This window comes from Dipteris shenzhenensis, chromosome 29 (genome assembly GCF_047967505.1).
Source record: "Dipteris shenzhenensis isolate YYH24624 ecotype China chromosome 29, Dip_SZ_1.0, whole genome shotgun sequence".
Taxonomy (NCBI): domain Eukaryota; kingdom Viridiplantae; phylum Streptophyta; class Polypodiopsida; order Gleicheniales; family Dipteridaceae; genus Dipteris; species Dipteris shenzhenensis.
The window spans coordinates 2,969,104-2,987,181 of NC_141624.1; the positions used below are offsets into that span (position 1 = coordinate 2,969,104).

General features: G+C 45.2%; 1 protein-coding gene across 1 annotated transcript in view; it reads right to left on the reverse strand.

Moving 5' to 3' along the window:
* The window catches only part of LOC147882310 (vesicle-associated membrane protein 721-like), a 46,160-nt gene extending 29,124 nt beyond the window's left edge, over positions 1–17,036 (reverse strand). The window contains exon 1 of the mRNA XM_087400374.1: positions 16,709–17,036. Coding sequence (XP_087256500.1) covers positions 16,709–16,898 — 190 coding nt within the window. The 5' untranslated portion in view covers positions 16,899–17,036. The remainder of the gene's footprint in view (positions 1–16,708) is intronic.
* Positions 17,037–18,078: the final 1,042 nt, after the last annotated feature.

The following is an 18,078-nucleotide window of genomic DNA, read 5'->3' on the forward strand; positions in this document are numbered from 1 at the left end:
TAAACTTCCGTAGGACCTCCAGCTTTCCGGCGAGCTAATCATCTTCAGATGCTCGGTTATGGGAAGCTTTGCTGTCGCGATTCCTTGACTCCTACGATGTATATCTTAGAGACCTCCAACTGCTCTATAAGACAGTCTGAGTCGGCCGTCAGGTAGACCAAATCACCCCTTCTGTCTTCGAAAACTTCCAGGTAGGAGTGTTCCTCCTTGTGAAGAAGCCAATTCTTAAACCCCGAAACTCTTGCGAATTGCGTAAGGATCTCCCCGATACATCCAGTGAGCAAGAAGCGCACGGGTACAACCGCTTTTGCGTTTGCCGCTACCCATTGTCCTACGCCTTCACCTAATTCGTCGTTCCTCGTCGAACTGCAGAACCACCCCGCTATTCCAAACTCAACCGTTCGTTGGCCACGGTAGCCAACCTGCGCTACTTCCCTTTCGCCTCACAGGCCCGTTCTCATGCTTTACGACCTGCTGGTGTAGGTCTGCGTCAATAGTTTGACGCTCACATCCCTTGATCGCTCCACCTGCTGTCCGTCACAACCCGACGGGTTCCATCCTTACCTCAGCTCTGATACCAAATGTTAACAACTTTCACTATTCCTACGGAATATCACGGGAGAAGCACCAAATTCTTCCTCCCAGCCAATTCTGCCAAGACTTTTTTTTTTACCAGAGAGAGAGAGCTGTCAGCTAAATCACGTAAAATCAAATTCCTTATCTTCTCTCTAAAGCCTTGACAGACCCCAAATCCCTAGATAGATCTAGATGCCACATGTCATCCATATAGGGCCTTCCTAATGCAACATTTCACCCCTCTCTTGGGATGCATTTAATTCCTTGCCCCTAGGCACAATCTTTGCACTAGGCCCTTGGTCTCAGATCTATCTAGTCTGGTGCTATCAGCCCTCACCTAGGACCTTGACATTAATCCCTCCCGATCATTTACATAAAGCACAAACACATATATTACAAAGATAGATCCTATAAGGGAAATGTCGACTGATTCTTCCGAGGTCATGCTACCTCGACTAGAGCGTAACAGGGTGTCATTCAGGATCCCTTGAACTAGTGGTAACTACTGCTCCCAGTGGGACTAAGCATCCATAACATAGCACTTCAGGATGTCAAAGCATGACAAATTAAAACCTGTCCACAATGGTCAGGCAAATGGTGTTCTTGGTACCAATGGCTGATGGAAGGTCTATAACAAAATTCATGCTAATCTACTCAAAAGGTTGATTCGAAAAAAAGGGGCTGGAGTAATCCCAACAACTTCACATGGGATACCTTCACTTGTTGGCACACCTTGCAATGAGGTGCATACTAATGAACTTCACTACATAAATGTGGCAAAAAAATTTTGCGCTCGATCTTCTCGAGAGTGCTTGCAACCCCTCTGTGTCAGCCAGGTGTAAAATTGTGCATATCATAGAGGATGGTAGCATGGTATGGCTGCAACGTGCAAAGGTGTCCTTTGAAGAAAAGCCGCCCGTCATGTATAGCATAGTTGTCGACGGGTCGGTCTGTTGGAATGGTCACCTCCCCATCTGTAAGCCCCCGTATGAGGAGAGCATGGGGGGGGTGAACCTTGGCAGAAAAGATAAGGGAGGGGGCTGCCACATGAGCAGCACCTCACAGGGAAAGGACAGCACATCAGCCTGTCAAAGGCGCCTCAAGGGCTGCCTGTACGGGCTGGAACAGGCCCCGAATAATGGCGGACAGATGGTGCAACTGTACGGCTGCATAGTGGGGGTCTATGGGCAGCATAAGGCCTGCAAACAGGCCTGCAATAGGCGCACGAATGGGCAAAGGCAGCAGCCCAAAAGGGGCTGCCAAAGGCCCTTATAAAGGGCTGGTTGGACCAGCCAACCAGGTCGGCCAGCAAGCAGACTGGTCGGCCAGTCTGGTCGGCCAGGATGAGGCTGGCTGGTCGGTCCGTTCAAGGGGGCCTTGTGCCCTATAAAAAGAGGGCCTCCAGCCCTGATTCATCATCACTTGGAGCAGCCCTCAGGACAGCAAACAGGTGCAGCAAAGGGGGAGCCTTAAGCCTACATTCAGGAGGACAAGGTGACCTAGGAGAAGCTGCAGACTGAGCTAGAGTGGCAGCCCACCTAGGCTGGTTTCTGGACAGCAAGGTGGAAGGGATCTAGACAGAGATTCTACATATGCTCGAGGTGGAGCACGCCGGCTCAGAGATCTAGGAGTGCTTGTAGTAGAAGGACCTTTTGGTATTGTATCCTGTCCTAGTTTCTGGACGGACGGAAATATAAAGTGTTGCTTCTATATTTGTCTTTGGGCATTGTCTATTTACTGGCTTGCACATCTATGCACATAAGTTAAGAAGTTTGTGATTCCACACCCCACAGCACACTGTGAAAGCTCTTGGGCATTACTATCAACCTTCTGCTGTGCGTACCCTCTGTTGGGTCATTTCTAACACGGTCATCAAGCATGACTTTGTACCAATGCACCTCAAAATCGATATCAGTATGGTAGGACTCCTGCACTATGGAGATGGAAGTGACCATTCCCCGTCTATTGAGAGCATCCGCCATGACATTCTCTAACCCTGGTTGATACCACCAAACTGCTGAAGAGTCTAGCTCCATCAAGTCTAGCAGTCTAAACATTGAGCGGCTAGCATGGTCTGAAGCCACCGCAAGGCCTGATGATCTATGCCAACTATGAAATCTTGGCCATATAAAAAATGTTTCCATGTCTTTAGGGCATGGATGACAACACATAACTCCTTGTCATACACTAATATTTGGTCTCTGCTGGAATCAACTTGCACCCCGAAATGCAATTGGGCGACCGTTCTGGAATCTGCTCCAAGACTGCTCCAATGGCATGATTGATGGCATCGGTTCGTACATCAAAGGGTTGATTCCATTGTGCCAATGCTAGGCACGCAGCTCTAATTATTGCCTCTTTCCACTCGGCGAAGGCTGATAGAGCTGTCGGAGTGAAGGTGATGGCCTGTTTCTTGGCTTCACTCCTTGTAAAAGGTCGTTGATGGGTATTGCATTTTTGCCAAGTCCTTGATATGCTTCTTGTATGCCTGGCAAATGCCCATAAACATCCGAACCTCTTGAGCTATGGTAGCCACCTCCCACTCCACTATATCTTTCACCTTGGATGGGTGCAGGCGAGCGGAGTGATGATGTACCCCAAGTAATGTACCTCCTCCAAGAAAAAACATCTTTTCTTGGTGTTGATGTATAACTGATTGTCCTTCAAGAGTTGAAGACACGGTTGAGCATGCTTCATATGTTGCGTGGGATCCTTCGGAAAAATCAAAATGTCATCTAAGAACACAAAGACACTCTTACCGATTAAAGGTTTGAAGACCTAGAGCATCATACGATTGAATGACACAGGTGCCCCTGTGAGACCAAAGGGCATCAGGGGTCACATCATACGACAAAATCTCCTATTAGGGAACTATTACGCACTTGTCGATGTAGCCAGTGTGTCACTTTGCACCCAAGTGCAGGGGTGCATGTGACATTCCCTCCTTAACTTGGCGGTAGGTTCATTGCTTCCAAGTAGGCCGCCAATATCTGGGGAAACTCTTGGAAAAAATCTTCGTCCAACCACACTGCTTCATGGGTACCTCGATCACGGAACTTGTGTAAAACTCCCGGATCCTGCATCCTAACCCATGCTTGAATTTATGAAGAAGGATCTGTTTTGGCTCAAGAACTTCGGCTTCATCAAGAACTTAAGGTTGTTGCTTGTCGGAAATCTCTAAAAGAGGAGGTCCAAAATATGGCTTCAGCCAACCCAAATGAAACATATTGTGCATAGTCCAACTGTCTGGAAGGAGTAACTTCATTGAGACATCGTTGATCTTCTAAATAATAGGGAATGGTCCGAAGCTCCTGAAGGACAGCTTAGGGCATCACTTGCCCACCTGCTTCAATCTTTACTTGATAATGCGTAAATACACCCATTGCCCCTCTTTATACTAGACATCTCGTCTGGATTTGTTAGCTTGGCGCGTATACGATGCTTGAGCTTTGGCGATGCGGCTTTTCACAGACTCCGTAATCTCTGCCATTGATTCAGTGGTTTTGTTGGCTTCAAGAGATGGAGACACCATCGGGTGAGGAGTTATGTAAAACGCCGTCCAAACGCCACTTCATAAGGTGTGCGACCAATACTCGAAGAATAGGTATCGTTCCAAATGGCTTGCACAAGTGGAAGAAACTGCTCCCACTTTCCCTAAGCATCATGATAATATGCTTTCAAAATATGAAACGCCATACCATTATACTTTTCCTTTGATTTCGAGCACAGTGGCCTGCTCAATGGTCTGGATGGAACCTTTCTGACTAAGAGCGTTGGCAACGGGGTTGTTTTTTCCAGGAGCGTACTCAATCATTCCCCCAAACTGCTAGAATATCTGGCTCCACTGTTGTTGCCGATCGCTCCATTGCGCACTAGGGATTGTCTGAAGCCACAGGGCTTGGTGATATGTCTTAACCGTGAAAGTCCGTCCGTATAGGAAAGGCTTCCAATGTTTTAATGCCTAGATGACACCGAGGAGCTCTCTATCATAAACTGAATAGTTCTTTTCGGCATCGTTAAGCTTTCTGCTATAATATGCCACAGGCCTATCTTCTTACTGTAAAACAGCCCCGATGGCGACATTGCTAGCATCTTACCAGAAATGGATCATCCCAAGAGGCGATCTTTATAACTGGTGTTGTCGAGGATGGCCAGCCGTTGCAAGTCATGGAAGGCTTGCAAAGCTTTGCCTGTGACTTGAACTTTACCCCCTTGAGTAAATCTGTAAGAGGGACTGTGTGTGTCGAGAAACCATCCATGTGTGAGCTGTATGCTTGACACAAACCCACAAAGAATCGGGTCTCCTGAGCCGTTGTGGGGACATCCCAACTTGTGATAGCTTGAATCTTCTCTGAGTCCAATCGAATCCCTTGAGCACTAAAGATGTAGCCCAAATACTGAATTTCCAGCAAGCCGAATTCACTTTTTTTTGCGATGACGTATAGCTGGTTATCACGTAATAACTGTAGGGCACATCGCACATTCTTAATATGCTGCTCGACTATAGCGGAAAAGATAAGGATATCATCAAGAAAGATGAACATGCACTTCCCAATATACTCTGCAAATACCTATGACATCATCTTGTTGAATGTTGGTGGCGCATTCTTTAGACCAAGGGGCATGATGACGAACTCGTAATGAGCTCACTCTGTTCGGAAAGCTGTCTTTAGGATGTCAGCTTCAAAAATCCGGACTTGATGGTAACCACTCTTGAGGTCAATCTTTGAGAAAAAATTTGCACCATTGAGTCGTTCCAAGATGTACTCGATGCGGAGCATAGGAAACTTGTTGCTTACTGTAAGCTTATTGAATGCTCTGTAGTTGACACATAGACGTGAGAACTTATCCTTCTTTGCCACAAATAGAATGGGTGCAGCAAAAGGCGAAGAAGGTCTAATAAACCTTGCATGCAGTAATTGCGACAATTGCTGCTTTAACTCCCCCTCCATAGACTTGGAAAGAAAATACGGGAACTTACTTGGAGGTGTCGAGTCCGGAAGTAGATCAATGCGATGGTCTTTCGGTCGGTTGGGAGAAAGCTGGGGTGGTAGATCATCCCGGAGCATGATGTCTTGGAACTCTTGGAGTAGATCCACCATTGCTTGCCCCATCGAAGGAGCGGCTTGAACTGTAGTGATTTGGCACTGGACGTAGACAAGTGCACACATGACACCCTTGCGGGCGGCACGACCTGCTTGAATATGCGAGATTAACGGAATCCCTGATATGCTCCAATTGCCGCGTATCACCGCGGGCTCAAGTAAACCTTCCACAATAGTGAAGGTGTCCTGCCGCCAATCAGACGTCGGTACATGCTCACGGAACCATTGAATCCCGAGGATCATGTCGCATCCCATCAAAGGAGTCAAAATAAAATCCCGCGTAAACATGGCCTTCTGAACTGAAAACGTGAAATGGATGGCCTTATGCGTGATGCGTGTGCGCAAGCCGGGCGTGAACCCGTCCACTGCAAGCTCGTGAGGCACCAAGGTGCACCCCACTATCTTGGCAAGCTGAGGGGAGATGGCATCTTCTGAACTCCCCATATCAAACAGGATAATAAACTGATGCCCATTAGCTGTGCCATACGCTCGAATGAGCGCCTTCTTTTTATCTGAGAAATCGCTCTCCTTCTTACCTTGAAAGACCATTGTGGAAACGGCGTTCAAAGCAAGGAAGACGACATTCATAACTGACGATGAAGGCGGGGTTGGAAGCCCCAATACATTGGCGAGAGGGACGAAGTGGACGCTTTTGCAACCTTCTCGGCAAGCCACTTCGGACAATCCTTCTTGCCATGCCCAGCAATGTGGTGGCAATGAAAGCAGCGATATTCTTGGTGGTATTGCTTCTACTCGTCGGACTGTAGATAGCCTCCCGTAATGCCCGCTTTAGCCTTCTCATCCGGAGTCATCTTGGGCTTGGACTCCTTTTGACCAAAAGCCTGGCCGTCTTTCTTTTAGAACTGGTTGTCCTTCTCATCCTTACCCACTGTGTTGTTTGACTGCTGCAGGGCTTTGGAATCTTTTTGGACCTGCTTGGACTTTCCTTCGTTCAGCATCATCTCCTGATTCTGTGTGAGTCAGTGCCCACTCGTAATCCGGCGGGTCGAAGTTCCAAATGGTATAACGGATGTTGGTGTCCAATCCTCGAATGAATTGCTTCATCTTGGCGCTCTCCCTCATGTCCAACTACTACGCCACCGTGATGACCTTGTTACTGTATGTCAACACATGCAAACCATTCTGGGAGAGACAATAAAAAAAATCCTCCACGTTAAGCATATATTGGGGTGGGAGAAAACGGGCTTTGAGGTCGGCCACAAACGTTGCCCAAACGAAATTCGTCTTAAACGTTGTTGGGTTAGTATGCTTGCTAGCACAATGTTGCCAACAGGTCACCGCCTCACCCGTAAGATGAGAGGCTGCGAGGTGGACTTTGTCTTGCTCATCTTGAATAAGCACTAACAAAAAATGAGCTACAAACTGATGAATAAATTACAAAATTGCCGAATGGTCACACTTACCATCATACTTAAAAAAATTTGGAGTGGACCGAGTGAGTTGTTACCTTTGCCGATGCCGAAGCTATGGCGGTGACGGTTGCTACGCTCAAACTTGCCTGCATAGCGGCTAACATCTGTTTGTGTTGGAGAAGCATCGCCTATCGGTCTAGCTTTTGTTGCCTCTCTGCCTAGGCGAGCTTTGCACATCGCAATACCTCCTCATTTTTACGTTCCTCACGCATCAACAACAACAATTTTTCAAAATCTGTGGTTTCTCTTTCTTCTAGCGGCTTTTCTACTTCTTTTTCCTCCAGACGTCGTTTTGTCTGGTCCAGTTGTCTTCTGCTTTCTTCTAGCTTGGATGAATGTTCTTCGAGTTGTTGTAGGAGGACCCGATTCTGCTCTAGAAGGTTCGCCATCACTTCTTGAGCTCTTGGCGGAAGCGTTTCTTGTTGGTAGTCTTTCTCCTCTTCAAAGTCAAGGTTGAGTCCTTTTCCTGACCCTTCCATGGCACTTGATTGTGTGTCCTTTCCGGATCTCAACACAACCATACACTCGCGGTAGTCAAGCTAGATACAGACTAAAGCTCTGATACCAATGTAACATGCAACGGTAATCTGATCATGTAATTCACAGCAAGACCTTCTTTAAACCTTTAGCGAGGAATTAGCGTTGTACACCATAGAGACAGAAAGGAGATGAGGGTAGAGAGAGAGTAGAGTCGACAACCGATTGGGTCCCTATACCCACTGAGGACCCCCTCCCCCAATCAGGGGAGAATTTGCTTTATACTTGGAGAACTGAGAAATACAAAGAACACTCTTCGAGAGAGCACGAAAAACGCGCTTCTGAAGAGCTCACAGTGCACGTGTATAGCAGACCTAAAGACCTGAGAGGCAACGCCGACCAATACCGAGACCTTGATGCTATCCACACTGACAATGTAGGACGCTTTTGCAAGGCAAGGGAGAGACTTGTGCTGTCCACTGGAATGCAGGGTTACTACGTGAGTTAGAGAGTGACAGTTAGGAGTGATAGATCCTATAAGAGAGCTGAGAGATGACTGAAATAAAGAGCTGAGAATGAGCTGTGTAAAACTGTGAGAGATAACTGAAAAGAGCTGCTGAAACAGACCCCAAACCTTACTTCGTTCGTTGTCTCGACTCCTTGTCTGATGTGCTCCATCAACACCTTCCTAGAGGGCTGAACTGATGCCAAAGGCTGAGGCTGGTCTGACGGCCACTGGGGGTGAGCGTCAGGCTGTTCAGAGGGAACTGAGGAGGAGCTGTAGGAGGCCGAAGGAGGGGGGGAACTGAATAAGGAAAGAGAGCTTGGAGGCCCCCTATTTATAGGGCTTTTGGGGCTGGTTGGCTGGCCCCATAAATGGCATCCCTAGGCCCCATTAAGGCAGCACTAGGCCCCATAAAGGCAGCCCTAGGGAGGGGTGTAGGGTAGCCTATAAAGGCAGCCCTTCCCCTGCCATTCTCTTCACTTGTTCCAGCCCTGAGTGGGCCCAAAAGGGCTCCTATCCTAGGCTGGACCTAAACCTATCCCTAAACCTAAGAGGAAACACTACCCTACGGTTCTCCAGTGGGTACTAGTGAACAAGGACTGATCTTCTGACTTGACCTATGGCTGAGAGACTGACTTATGTAGCTTGTGCCTGACTGTCCTTGAACAAGGGCTCACAAAGGGGTCACAGCATACGACAAAATCTCCTATTAGGGAACTATTACGCACTTGTCGATGTAGCCAGTATGTCACGTTGCATCTAGTGCAGGGGTGCATGTGACAATATATCCCGCTCTCGTGATCCCAGATCTGGTTGTACCCACTCTTCAGATCAATATTTGAGAACACCTTGGCCCCATTCAAGCGCTCCAAGATGTAGTCCATTCTCGGCATGGGAAGCCTGCTCTTGATTGTCACCTTGTTCAGTGCACACGCATCCGGGCTGTACTATCCTTCTTCTTGACAAAGAGGATCGGAGCTGCCTATGGAGAATACTAAGGCATATGATGCCACTCCGCAACGATTCCTCTAACTACTACTCAAGCTCCTCTTCCATCGTCTTGCTAAGACGGTAAGGGTGCTTACTGGAGGGTTAATGATTTGGGAACTAGCTCAATACGATGATCCTTTGGCCGACTCGGAGGTAGAGCTAGAGGAAGGCACAATGTGAGGAAAATGTCCTGGTACTACTGAAGCAAAGCTTCTTGTTCGAGGGTCCTAGCTAGAGTGTCGATACCAGTCGAGTTGACGTAAATACGTACGCCTCACCTCCTCGGTGGATCTCTCGTGCCATATGAATTGCTGAAATCAAAGGGCGAGGCAAAGTATCCTTGAGCCAAGCAAAAAGCTTACCCTCGTAGTTTGGAATGCTGAGGTGGTGCTGATAGTCAGGTCGAATGGGTGCCACCATTGGGCTCCCAAGATGATGTCCATTGCCTGAGTAGGTGCGACCCTGAATGTTCGGATATCTACCCACCCAACTATCTTTAGAGTGGCTGCTGCGGCCACCATGTTGCTCTCTACCCGATGTCCCACAATGCCCCATTCAAAGCCATGGTATTTGTGGGGGTGAGAGTCAACCTGGCTCGCTGGTGTGGCAGCCTATGTGGCTACTGACATGGCTATTGCATTGGCTGCCTGTGTGGCAGCTGACGTGGCCGCTGCATTCTGGTGTTCAAAAAATGGCAAGAAAAGTCTCAGATTACTCTCTATGCATCGTCTCTGTTCTCCAAAGATGCACGGGGGTTTGAACATACTCAATATTCAAATGCATATACTTGCTCACAGGGGGAAAATGATGTTGCAGTTTATGCAAGGGAATCAGCCTTGGGCTTTCATGATCCGCTCTTTTGTTACATATTGATACTTCTGCTTTTGGGCATTGGCAGCCTACACTGTGGAATTTTCTATTTGGCTCCATTCAAGGCAAGATCAAAGGCTGCCCTTTTAGCTCTCGTTTGCTTCTTGATTGGAAGCATATTTTATCTCATTTGGAATGGAATGGCAGGAATTCTTTGTCCGGAAATTCCCTGAGGGCTGAGAATATTTATTGGTCCAAAGTATTCCACCCTCCTTTGGCAATACAAGAACCCAGGTGTTCTTATTTTATATCTTTCAAAGGTATTTCTTCTGTGGTGGATGTACTTCAAGATAATGGCACTCTTTTATCTTTTTCTGCGGCTGCTAGCAAGTATGGTTTGGGAGCTCATTATCGTCCTTTATGGCATAAAATTTCAGAAATGCTTCAACCTTTCTTGCCAGTACCTCATTTGGAACTTCAGGACAGGCTTGAGGATTGGACTCTCCATTCTTCATCTTCTTCAGCCCGTCCTTTGAAGCTCTCACATATCATAGTGTCTTCTTTGTATAAAGTGCTGTTACATCCGCCTTGGGTTTCTGACAAAGCCAATTCTATTTGGCATATGGATTGCCCACTAAAGTGGTGGAGAAAGTGGCTGCGTCTCCTTTGGCATTATAAAATCCCTCTTCGGTAACAGCTTTTCCTTTGGCGAGTCCTACTTAGCATTTTTCCATCTGGGCAGTTACTCACGCATAGACATATTGCCCCGGCTGTTTTCCACAGATGTCTACATTCTGCTGAATCTGTGCTTCACATTTTCTGACACTGTCCACATACTTGCGATTTCCTCACTCTCATTCGTCAGGGGCTTCGAGCGAGATTTCCTACTATTACTTTTGGCACGTTCTTTTAATTATTTAGTTTTCATCCCGCTAGATAGGGTTTTGATTTATTTTTTGTTTGGGTGCGCTACTGGGCACTTTGGACTCTATGGATGTACAGAAAAATAGAGTCTTTGGTGATCCTACTTTTCCATCTTTCGTTTTTTTCAAACGATCTCATTTGATTGATCATGATGTATAAAATATTTATTCTCACAAAAAAAAGTGTGTGCGCATGCGCGCGCATGTGTGTATGTGTGTGTGAGTGTGTGTGTGTGTGTGTGTTTCTATGATTGTTGCTTGCAGACCAAGTGCATAGCTCATGATGTATTATGCCTTATATTGAGATTTTCTCTTGATGTACTTGGGCACTTCCCTTTTTGGGATAGTGACTCTGTAATATAACGCAAAAGAAATTTCACCAAAAAATGTGTGTGTGTGTGTGTGTGTGTGTGTGTGACTAAAAGAAAGTGTGAGTGTGTGTGTGTGTGTTGGAAACTGGCACATGGCTACATGGAGGAACGAGGTCAAATGGGCAAAAAGGACAGCACAACAGTTGACTGAATTTTCACAGTTAAGGCCTCTTTCTGAATCAGAAAATGATTCCCTCTCACAAGCCCGGATCAAACTGACTGATAATGATCAGCGGAAATTGCACAAATGGCAGATTAGAGCAAGAATGAAGTCCCTTATGGATAAGGGCTGTTCATCCAAAGCCTTTTTCAAGGGACTGCATGCCTCTCGAAAGAAAAACTCATGTCTAAGGGTAAGGAAGCTAGATGGCTCTTGGACGCACTCCTTCTCTGATCTCCAAGATGAATGCCAAAATTACTTCCACACACTGTTCTCTGCCCCTGGCCCCCCATCAAATCAAATGACTGATGCGCGGATTGAATTTCTTCAATATGTTTCTGGGATAGTGAAAATGGATGATGCTCTTTTATTTGAGAGACCTTTTACTGACACGGAACTTGATAATGCATTGTCCCATCTTGGCAAATACAAGTCCCCGGGCTGGGATGGTCTTACAGTGGAATTTTATATTTCTTTTTGGGATGATTTGAAAGATGTTCTTTTACAAATGATCAATGTTGCCTGGCAAGAAAATCAATTGCCACACCTTTGGAAGCATGGAATAATTAAACTTGTGCCCAAAAAAAATCTCTGTGATCGTATGTCAGATTGGAGGCCTATTACTTTGATGCCTGTAGTTTACAAACTCATTGCCAAAATGATTGTGTATAGGCTTCATGGGATACTGAATGCGGGCCTTCATCCTCATCAGTATGGGTTTGTGCCGCGAAGACAAATCTATGACAATATCTCCAATGCATTGACTGCAATTGAATATGCCAAGTACTCGAATCAAGATGTGCTCATATTGCAGGTAGATATTACTAAGGCATTTGACACTGTACAATGGGATTTTATCTCTCAAACCATGACAAAGCTGGGGTTTGGTCCCAAGATAGCAAATGCAATCTATTGGCTTTATTCAGGATCTACTTTCCAGTGCATTCTCGGAAGTCATCTATCTCGGTCATGGATATTGGGTAGATCAGTCCGACAGGGCTGCCCCCTTAGTGCTCTTTTCTATGCCATTGCGACTCATCCCCTATTGATGTATCTTGATCATCTTACAAACACAGGACAGATGACTGGTCTTAAAATCCCTGGGGCTGCATCTTTTTTGGCACAGGCATACGCTGATGATTCCTTCTTTATGCCACAGAATTCTCCTTGGGAAGTCAGCATGCTTATGACCACATTATCTTTGTATGGATTAGCAGCGGGATTGCATGTCAACTTTGACAAATCCAAATTGCTTCCCCTGAAACAATGTGACTGGCATTCTATTCTCTGGCCTGGTCAGATAGTGCATTCCAAAGATGTAGTCAGGCATTTGGGATATCCTATAGGATGGCATATCACCAGAAAACAGCAGCTAAAATGGATATTCCAAAGAATTCAACACAAATTGCAATATTGGAAAATTTCTACTTGGCCACTTCATGTCAGGCTCAGAATAGTCCAGTCTATTGTTATGTCTTATGTTCAGCTCTTTTTGCCTTTGCTACATTGGTCCTCCAGAGATATCTCATGTTATGGAAGACAAAAACTGGAGTGAAAGCATTGAGACTGCTGAAGATGGAAATGGTATGTTCCCCTAGGATGCATGGAGGACTTAATGTATTAAATATCAGATATCATGTACTTGCAAGGAAGGCGACTATGCTCCATACCTTTTTCTGTCAAAAGCAGCCATGGACTTGTATGATAGCATCCATGTGTGTCAACATGAGGACAACTGCTTATGGCCATTGGACTACTGATCATTGGGAGGTTGTCATTGGGAGATTTGTCGGGAAGATTCCTGGATGCCCTTTTTCTACTGCTCTGATATTGGACTGGAAACAAGTGCTTTCTAAAGTCAAATGGGCTCCTGATAATCATTTGGGGACAAACTCAATGAGGAAAGAAAGTATTCATTGGAGTGCCATTTTTGACATTCCACTTGCTTTACAGGAACCGGTTCGGGCATATAATCTCATGAAATTGGGAATTAGATACATCAATGATGTGGTAGATGATCACGGCCATGTCTTATCTTTTCCTCAGGCCACTGCCCTTTATGCTTTGGGAATGCATCATAGATTGATATGGAAGAAAATTGCTGATCTCTTGCATCCATTTCTACCTATTCCCCCTGTGGCTGACACACACAGGCTAATGGATTGGCAATTGTTCCCCGTTGCTACATGCTCTCGTCCTATACCTCTGCCTGTTTTGACCTCCATCAAAGTCTACAAGCTTCTTCAACCTGCCCCTTGGATTCATCAATATGCTAATACTCTATGGCATATCAGGCAGCCCCTTTCATGGTGGCGGAAGAATCTCCGACTATTATGGAGGTGTAAAATGCCTTTGAAACAAAGACTCTTTCATTGGAGATGCATGACCGGCACATTGTCAGTGGGCATCACACTTGCCAAACGTCACATTGCACCACCCACCTATTTACGGTGTCATGCTCCTTCAGAGACTGTCCCTCATTTGCTTTGGCATTGCTCGTCTACTCGCAATCTCCTTGGGAAAATTTCAGATCTTCTTCGCCTCCGTTTCCCGAGTCACATATTTGGGAAACATTTTTGGCTATTTGGCAGATTTAGAAGGCCTTTATCTCAATACTCCCTCTTTCTCTCATGGGTGAGATATTGGGCGCTTTGGACAATCTGGGAAGAGCACAATTTGGCATACTTGGGCCGCCAGTTTCAAAAGTCATATGAATATTTTAGAGCCTCATTGCGGCAATCTTTATATGATGCCTGCCATGAGGGTGATCTGCATGCATCTTGCATTGAGCTTTTCTTTTTATGCTTCTGATCTGTGGGATACTCTCCATTTTTTGGAGACTTTCCCTCTTGTAAAGTTATGACAATATAAATACACTGCACTGGATTTTACCAAAAAAAAAGTGTGTGTGTAGGCTCTTAAGTGGTGGAAGGTGTCTCTTCGCCATATTTGGAGCAGTACCTTTACTTGTGGCGCTGTTTGGTCGGTCGGTTCCTTGTTGGCTGCTCAGGGTATAGCTTCTTCAGCTTGCCCCACCTGCTCACATCCAAGAGAGATGGGTTTCCATCTCCTATAGACTTGCCCTGTTGCTCGTGGTCTTCTTTCCTGACTCCGGGGCTATCTTCGGGCTCCTTTTCTCCGGATCTCTTTTGCCAGGCAGTTCTGGCTGTTTGGCAGATATGCTCCTTGGCCAAACTTTGATCAGTTTTTCTCCTGGTGTTGATATTGGGCACTGTGGTATTACATTGCTAATGCTTATCTCAGTGCCTATAGGTGATCGATTTGTCGCCCAAGCATATGCAGATGACAGTTTTTTCTTCCCCTGCAATACTGATCATGATATGCATATGCTCATGAAAGCACACTCATTGTATGGGTTGGCTGCAGGGCTGAACATTAATTTCAGAAACCTGCATTACTCCCTGTAAAGCATAAGGACTTGCATCAAATAATGAGGCCTGGTGTGATTTGATATTGTCAGGCATCTTGGTCATCCTTTGGGCTGGAATATCTCTTTTAAACAATGAAACTGCCTGGGTGCTCAAAAAACTCAGATGCAAGATTGTTTCTTGGAAACTTTCTACATGGCATTACATGTCAAATTGAAGATTGTGCGACCCATCATTGTAGCTTATATTCAGTTTTACCTCCCATTATTGCATTGGTCTCACAAGCACATTGATCAGTTTATGTCTTTGACTTTAGAATGTCTATAGAAAACAACAGCTGATAAAAAAGCACCTCACTTACTCAAACGTGAGCTGGTTTGCTCACCTAAATATCATGGAGAGGTGAATATACTTGACATTTGTTATCATGCCTTGGGAAGCAAATCCAGACACTCTCCTGCCACATTTTCTAGGGCAACTAAAGCCATGGGCACCCATGCTGGCCTTTCTGTGTGGTCCTATGAAAACACTTCTTATGATGCTGATGTTGTTTTTGGCCAGTTCTTTGGCCGAATTTCAGGTTGCCCATATGCCACTGCTCTTATTGATGATTGGAAAGCAATACTATCATTTGTAATGGTCTGGTCGACCTCCTCATTTGAGTAACTCACTTGCCATGAAGAGTATACACGGGAGTGGCATTTTCGATCCACCTCTTGCTTATCCCAGAAAGGCTTATCATTTGTCTATCCTTTCATTACATCAGTGGCATTGTGGATCCACATGGCATGCTTTACTCCTTCCCCTAAGCTATGCATAATTGTAATTTGGGTTGAAGCACAGATGTATTTGGCGGGTTCTCTCTGACATGATACTACAGGTATTTGTATAAATTGTGGGACAAGATTCTACTGTTGCAGCCTATCTCCATTATAGAGGCCACCGATTGTCTCCAGGAATGGCTTTTTGACCGACACTTCCTGGTTATTTGATCTTTTCTTTTCACCAATTGACAGCAGCTATGGCTTAGAAATTGATTATCCAAACGCCATGGATTCAAGATTATGCTAAGAGATTCTGGCACGTTACAAAATCTGCAGCTTGGTGGAAATCTGTTTTGCAAAGAATTTGGAAAAGCAAGTTGCCTCTCAAACGCCTCTGTCTATGGGGTTGTCTGATTGGAGCATTACCAATAGAGTCAACCCTAGAGCGACACACTCACTTTGTGTCGCAGTGTTCTCAACAATTGATCACATACTTTGGTGTCGCTAGTACTCTCGACTCTTTCTTGAGCAATCGACTCATTATCTTCGGCTTCGTTATAGTTTTCCCTCCTTTTCTGACTCTTTGGCTACCTTCCTACTCAATTCCACTTCACTCCGAGGTTTTGAATTGGACTAGATTTTGGGCCTTATAAACATACCATGTCCGGAGCCAGTTTGTTTTCTCTGCCATTCATACTCTGCCTATTCCCCTGTTTCCAAAGTCTTCCAGTAGTTAGAAGTATTCTCCATCTGTTTTTGAGATTGATTTGTGTGTGTACATGTCTTTGTGTGCGCACCAACCAGCCTTTAGCCCTTGTAATAAAATTCTAGACACGGAAGCTATTATCAGCATACTTAAGGCGGAAGTTGCTTCTTTCCCATCTTTTATATTTTACTTTTACCCCTTGGTATTTTTCTGGCGGGATTTGTAAATCATCCTTGTGTTTCATGATGTGGGTTTTGACCCCTTCTGGGTTTCCACCAGTAATACAATGCCAAAAATGTGCGCGCGTTCGTGTTCATATTCATGCAGGCGAAGAATGGCGAACATGTGCACAGATACAATGGAATTAAAGAGTTCACAAGTATTTAGATATCTGAGCCTGAGAACTTTGAAATCTCACACCTTCAGGACAACATGCGATTGCGCGAGAGACAGCAAAGCAAGTTTGAGGGGAAAACAAGGCCTGTAAAGGGAAGCGTACTGAAGCCATCGTGTACGAGATAATTGAAAGTGTGATGATCGCAGGTGTAAGTGAACTTGGTACTGCCGCGAGGAAGATTCTGCAGGCACTGGAGGGCAATAGTGCTGAAGTTGCCGGTGAAGGCGGAATATTCGGCGAGGACGACGGGACCACGAGCGACGAAGCTATAGAGAAGAGGCCGCTGACCCATGGCGGGTGGTGAAGGAAGAAGGGCTAAGGAAATGCGAGAGAATTGGGGATTGAAGGGGCAGAGGAAGGATGGCGATGGTGGAGAAGAAAGATGAAGATGAAGAAGATGATGAAGAAGAAAAATGAAGAAAAGACGACGATTGATGAAGAAGAAGAAGACGACGACTCTGAATAAACACGCGGGAGTTTTTCATACCCAAGACTAGTCTCAGTCAAAACCTTTGGTTGACTTTTTGCTAAACCTTCACGCGTGATTCTTATTATAGAAGTTCGGCCCTTTTTTCCAACGTCCTCCGAGGACCGTTCTTCCTCGCTAGAATTTTTGGTCCCAACCAAAAGTTGCCACTCTTACTTTTGCCGCTCCTCCTCTGGTACTACCATAAGATGCTTCGCTTTTCCGACCAAAGGAGCCTTCCGTGTTGTTGGCTTTCGGTCCAATCGACCTTTTAAAAATAATAATAATAATATTTGTTCGGAAGGTCATTACTGAGTTTAAAATCTTGAGTTAGCTGTGTCTGCTCTTCCTATCATTAGCAGCTTCATTAAAAGCAGCGCCATAGTGGTTTTGCCACCTTGCTTAATTTGAAAGGCAAAGGCCGAGCAAAGTTTCATGGAAGAGGCAACACTTTGTTGTCTTTGATGTAAATGATGAGGTCATGATAACCATGATGTGTTGAAAATATACAAAAAGCAAAATAACATGTTGTAGAAAGTGTTTCTAGAAGGTTCTTGATGTTACAACCTGACATCACCTTATGGTGGGGGACATGATTTAAATGCCACATGTTTGTCAAACTTATTTTGAGTATCTCAACTACCCTTGACATTTGAAATTAGCTCTTCCTTTCTTGTGTCCTCAAAATGCAAGCTATGATCAAGATTTTATGAGGTGGATTGTACAAGTGGGATTATAAAACATGAATTTGTAAGTTTAAAAAAGGTCTTTATATAAGTGGTTCGTGTTGGAAGGTTTGTATTAAAAAGAAAGTCTTCATATAAGTGGTTGGCTTTGGAAGGGTTGAACAAAATCAATGAGAGCAAGCTCTTTTGAGGGTCTCTTCCACACTAAGAATCCCCACCAAATAACCTAAGATATGATTATTTCCTCACACATGTTATTTCCACACTAAGAATCCCCACCAAATAAGCTAATACATGATTATTTCCACACTAAGAATCCC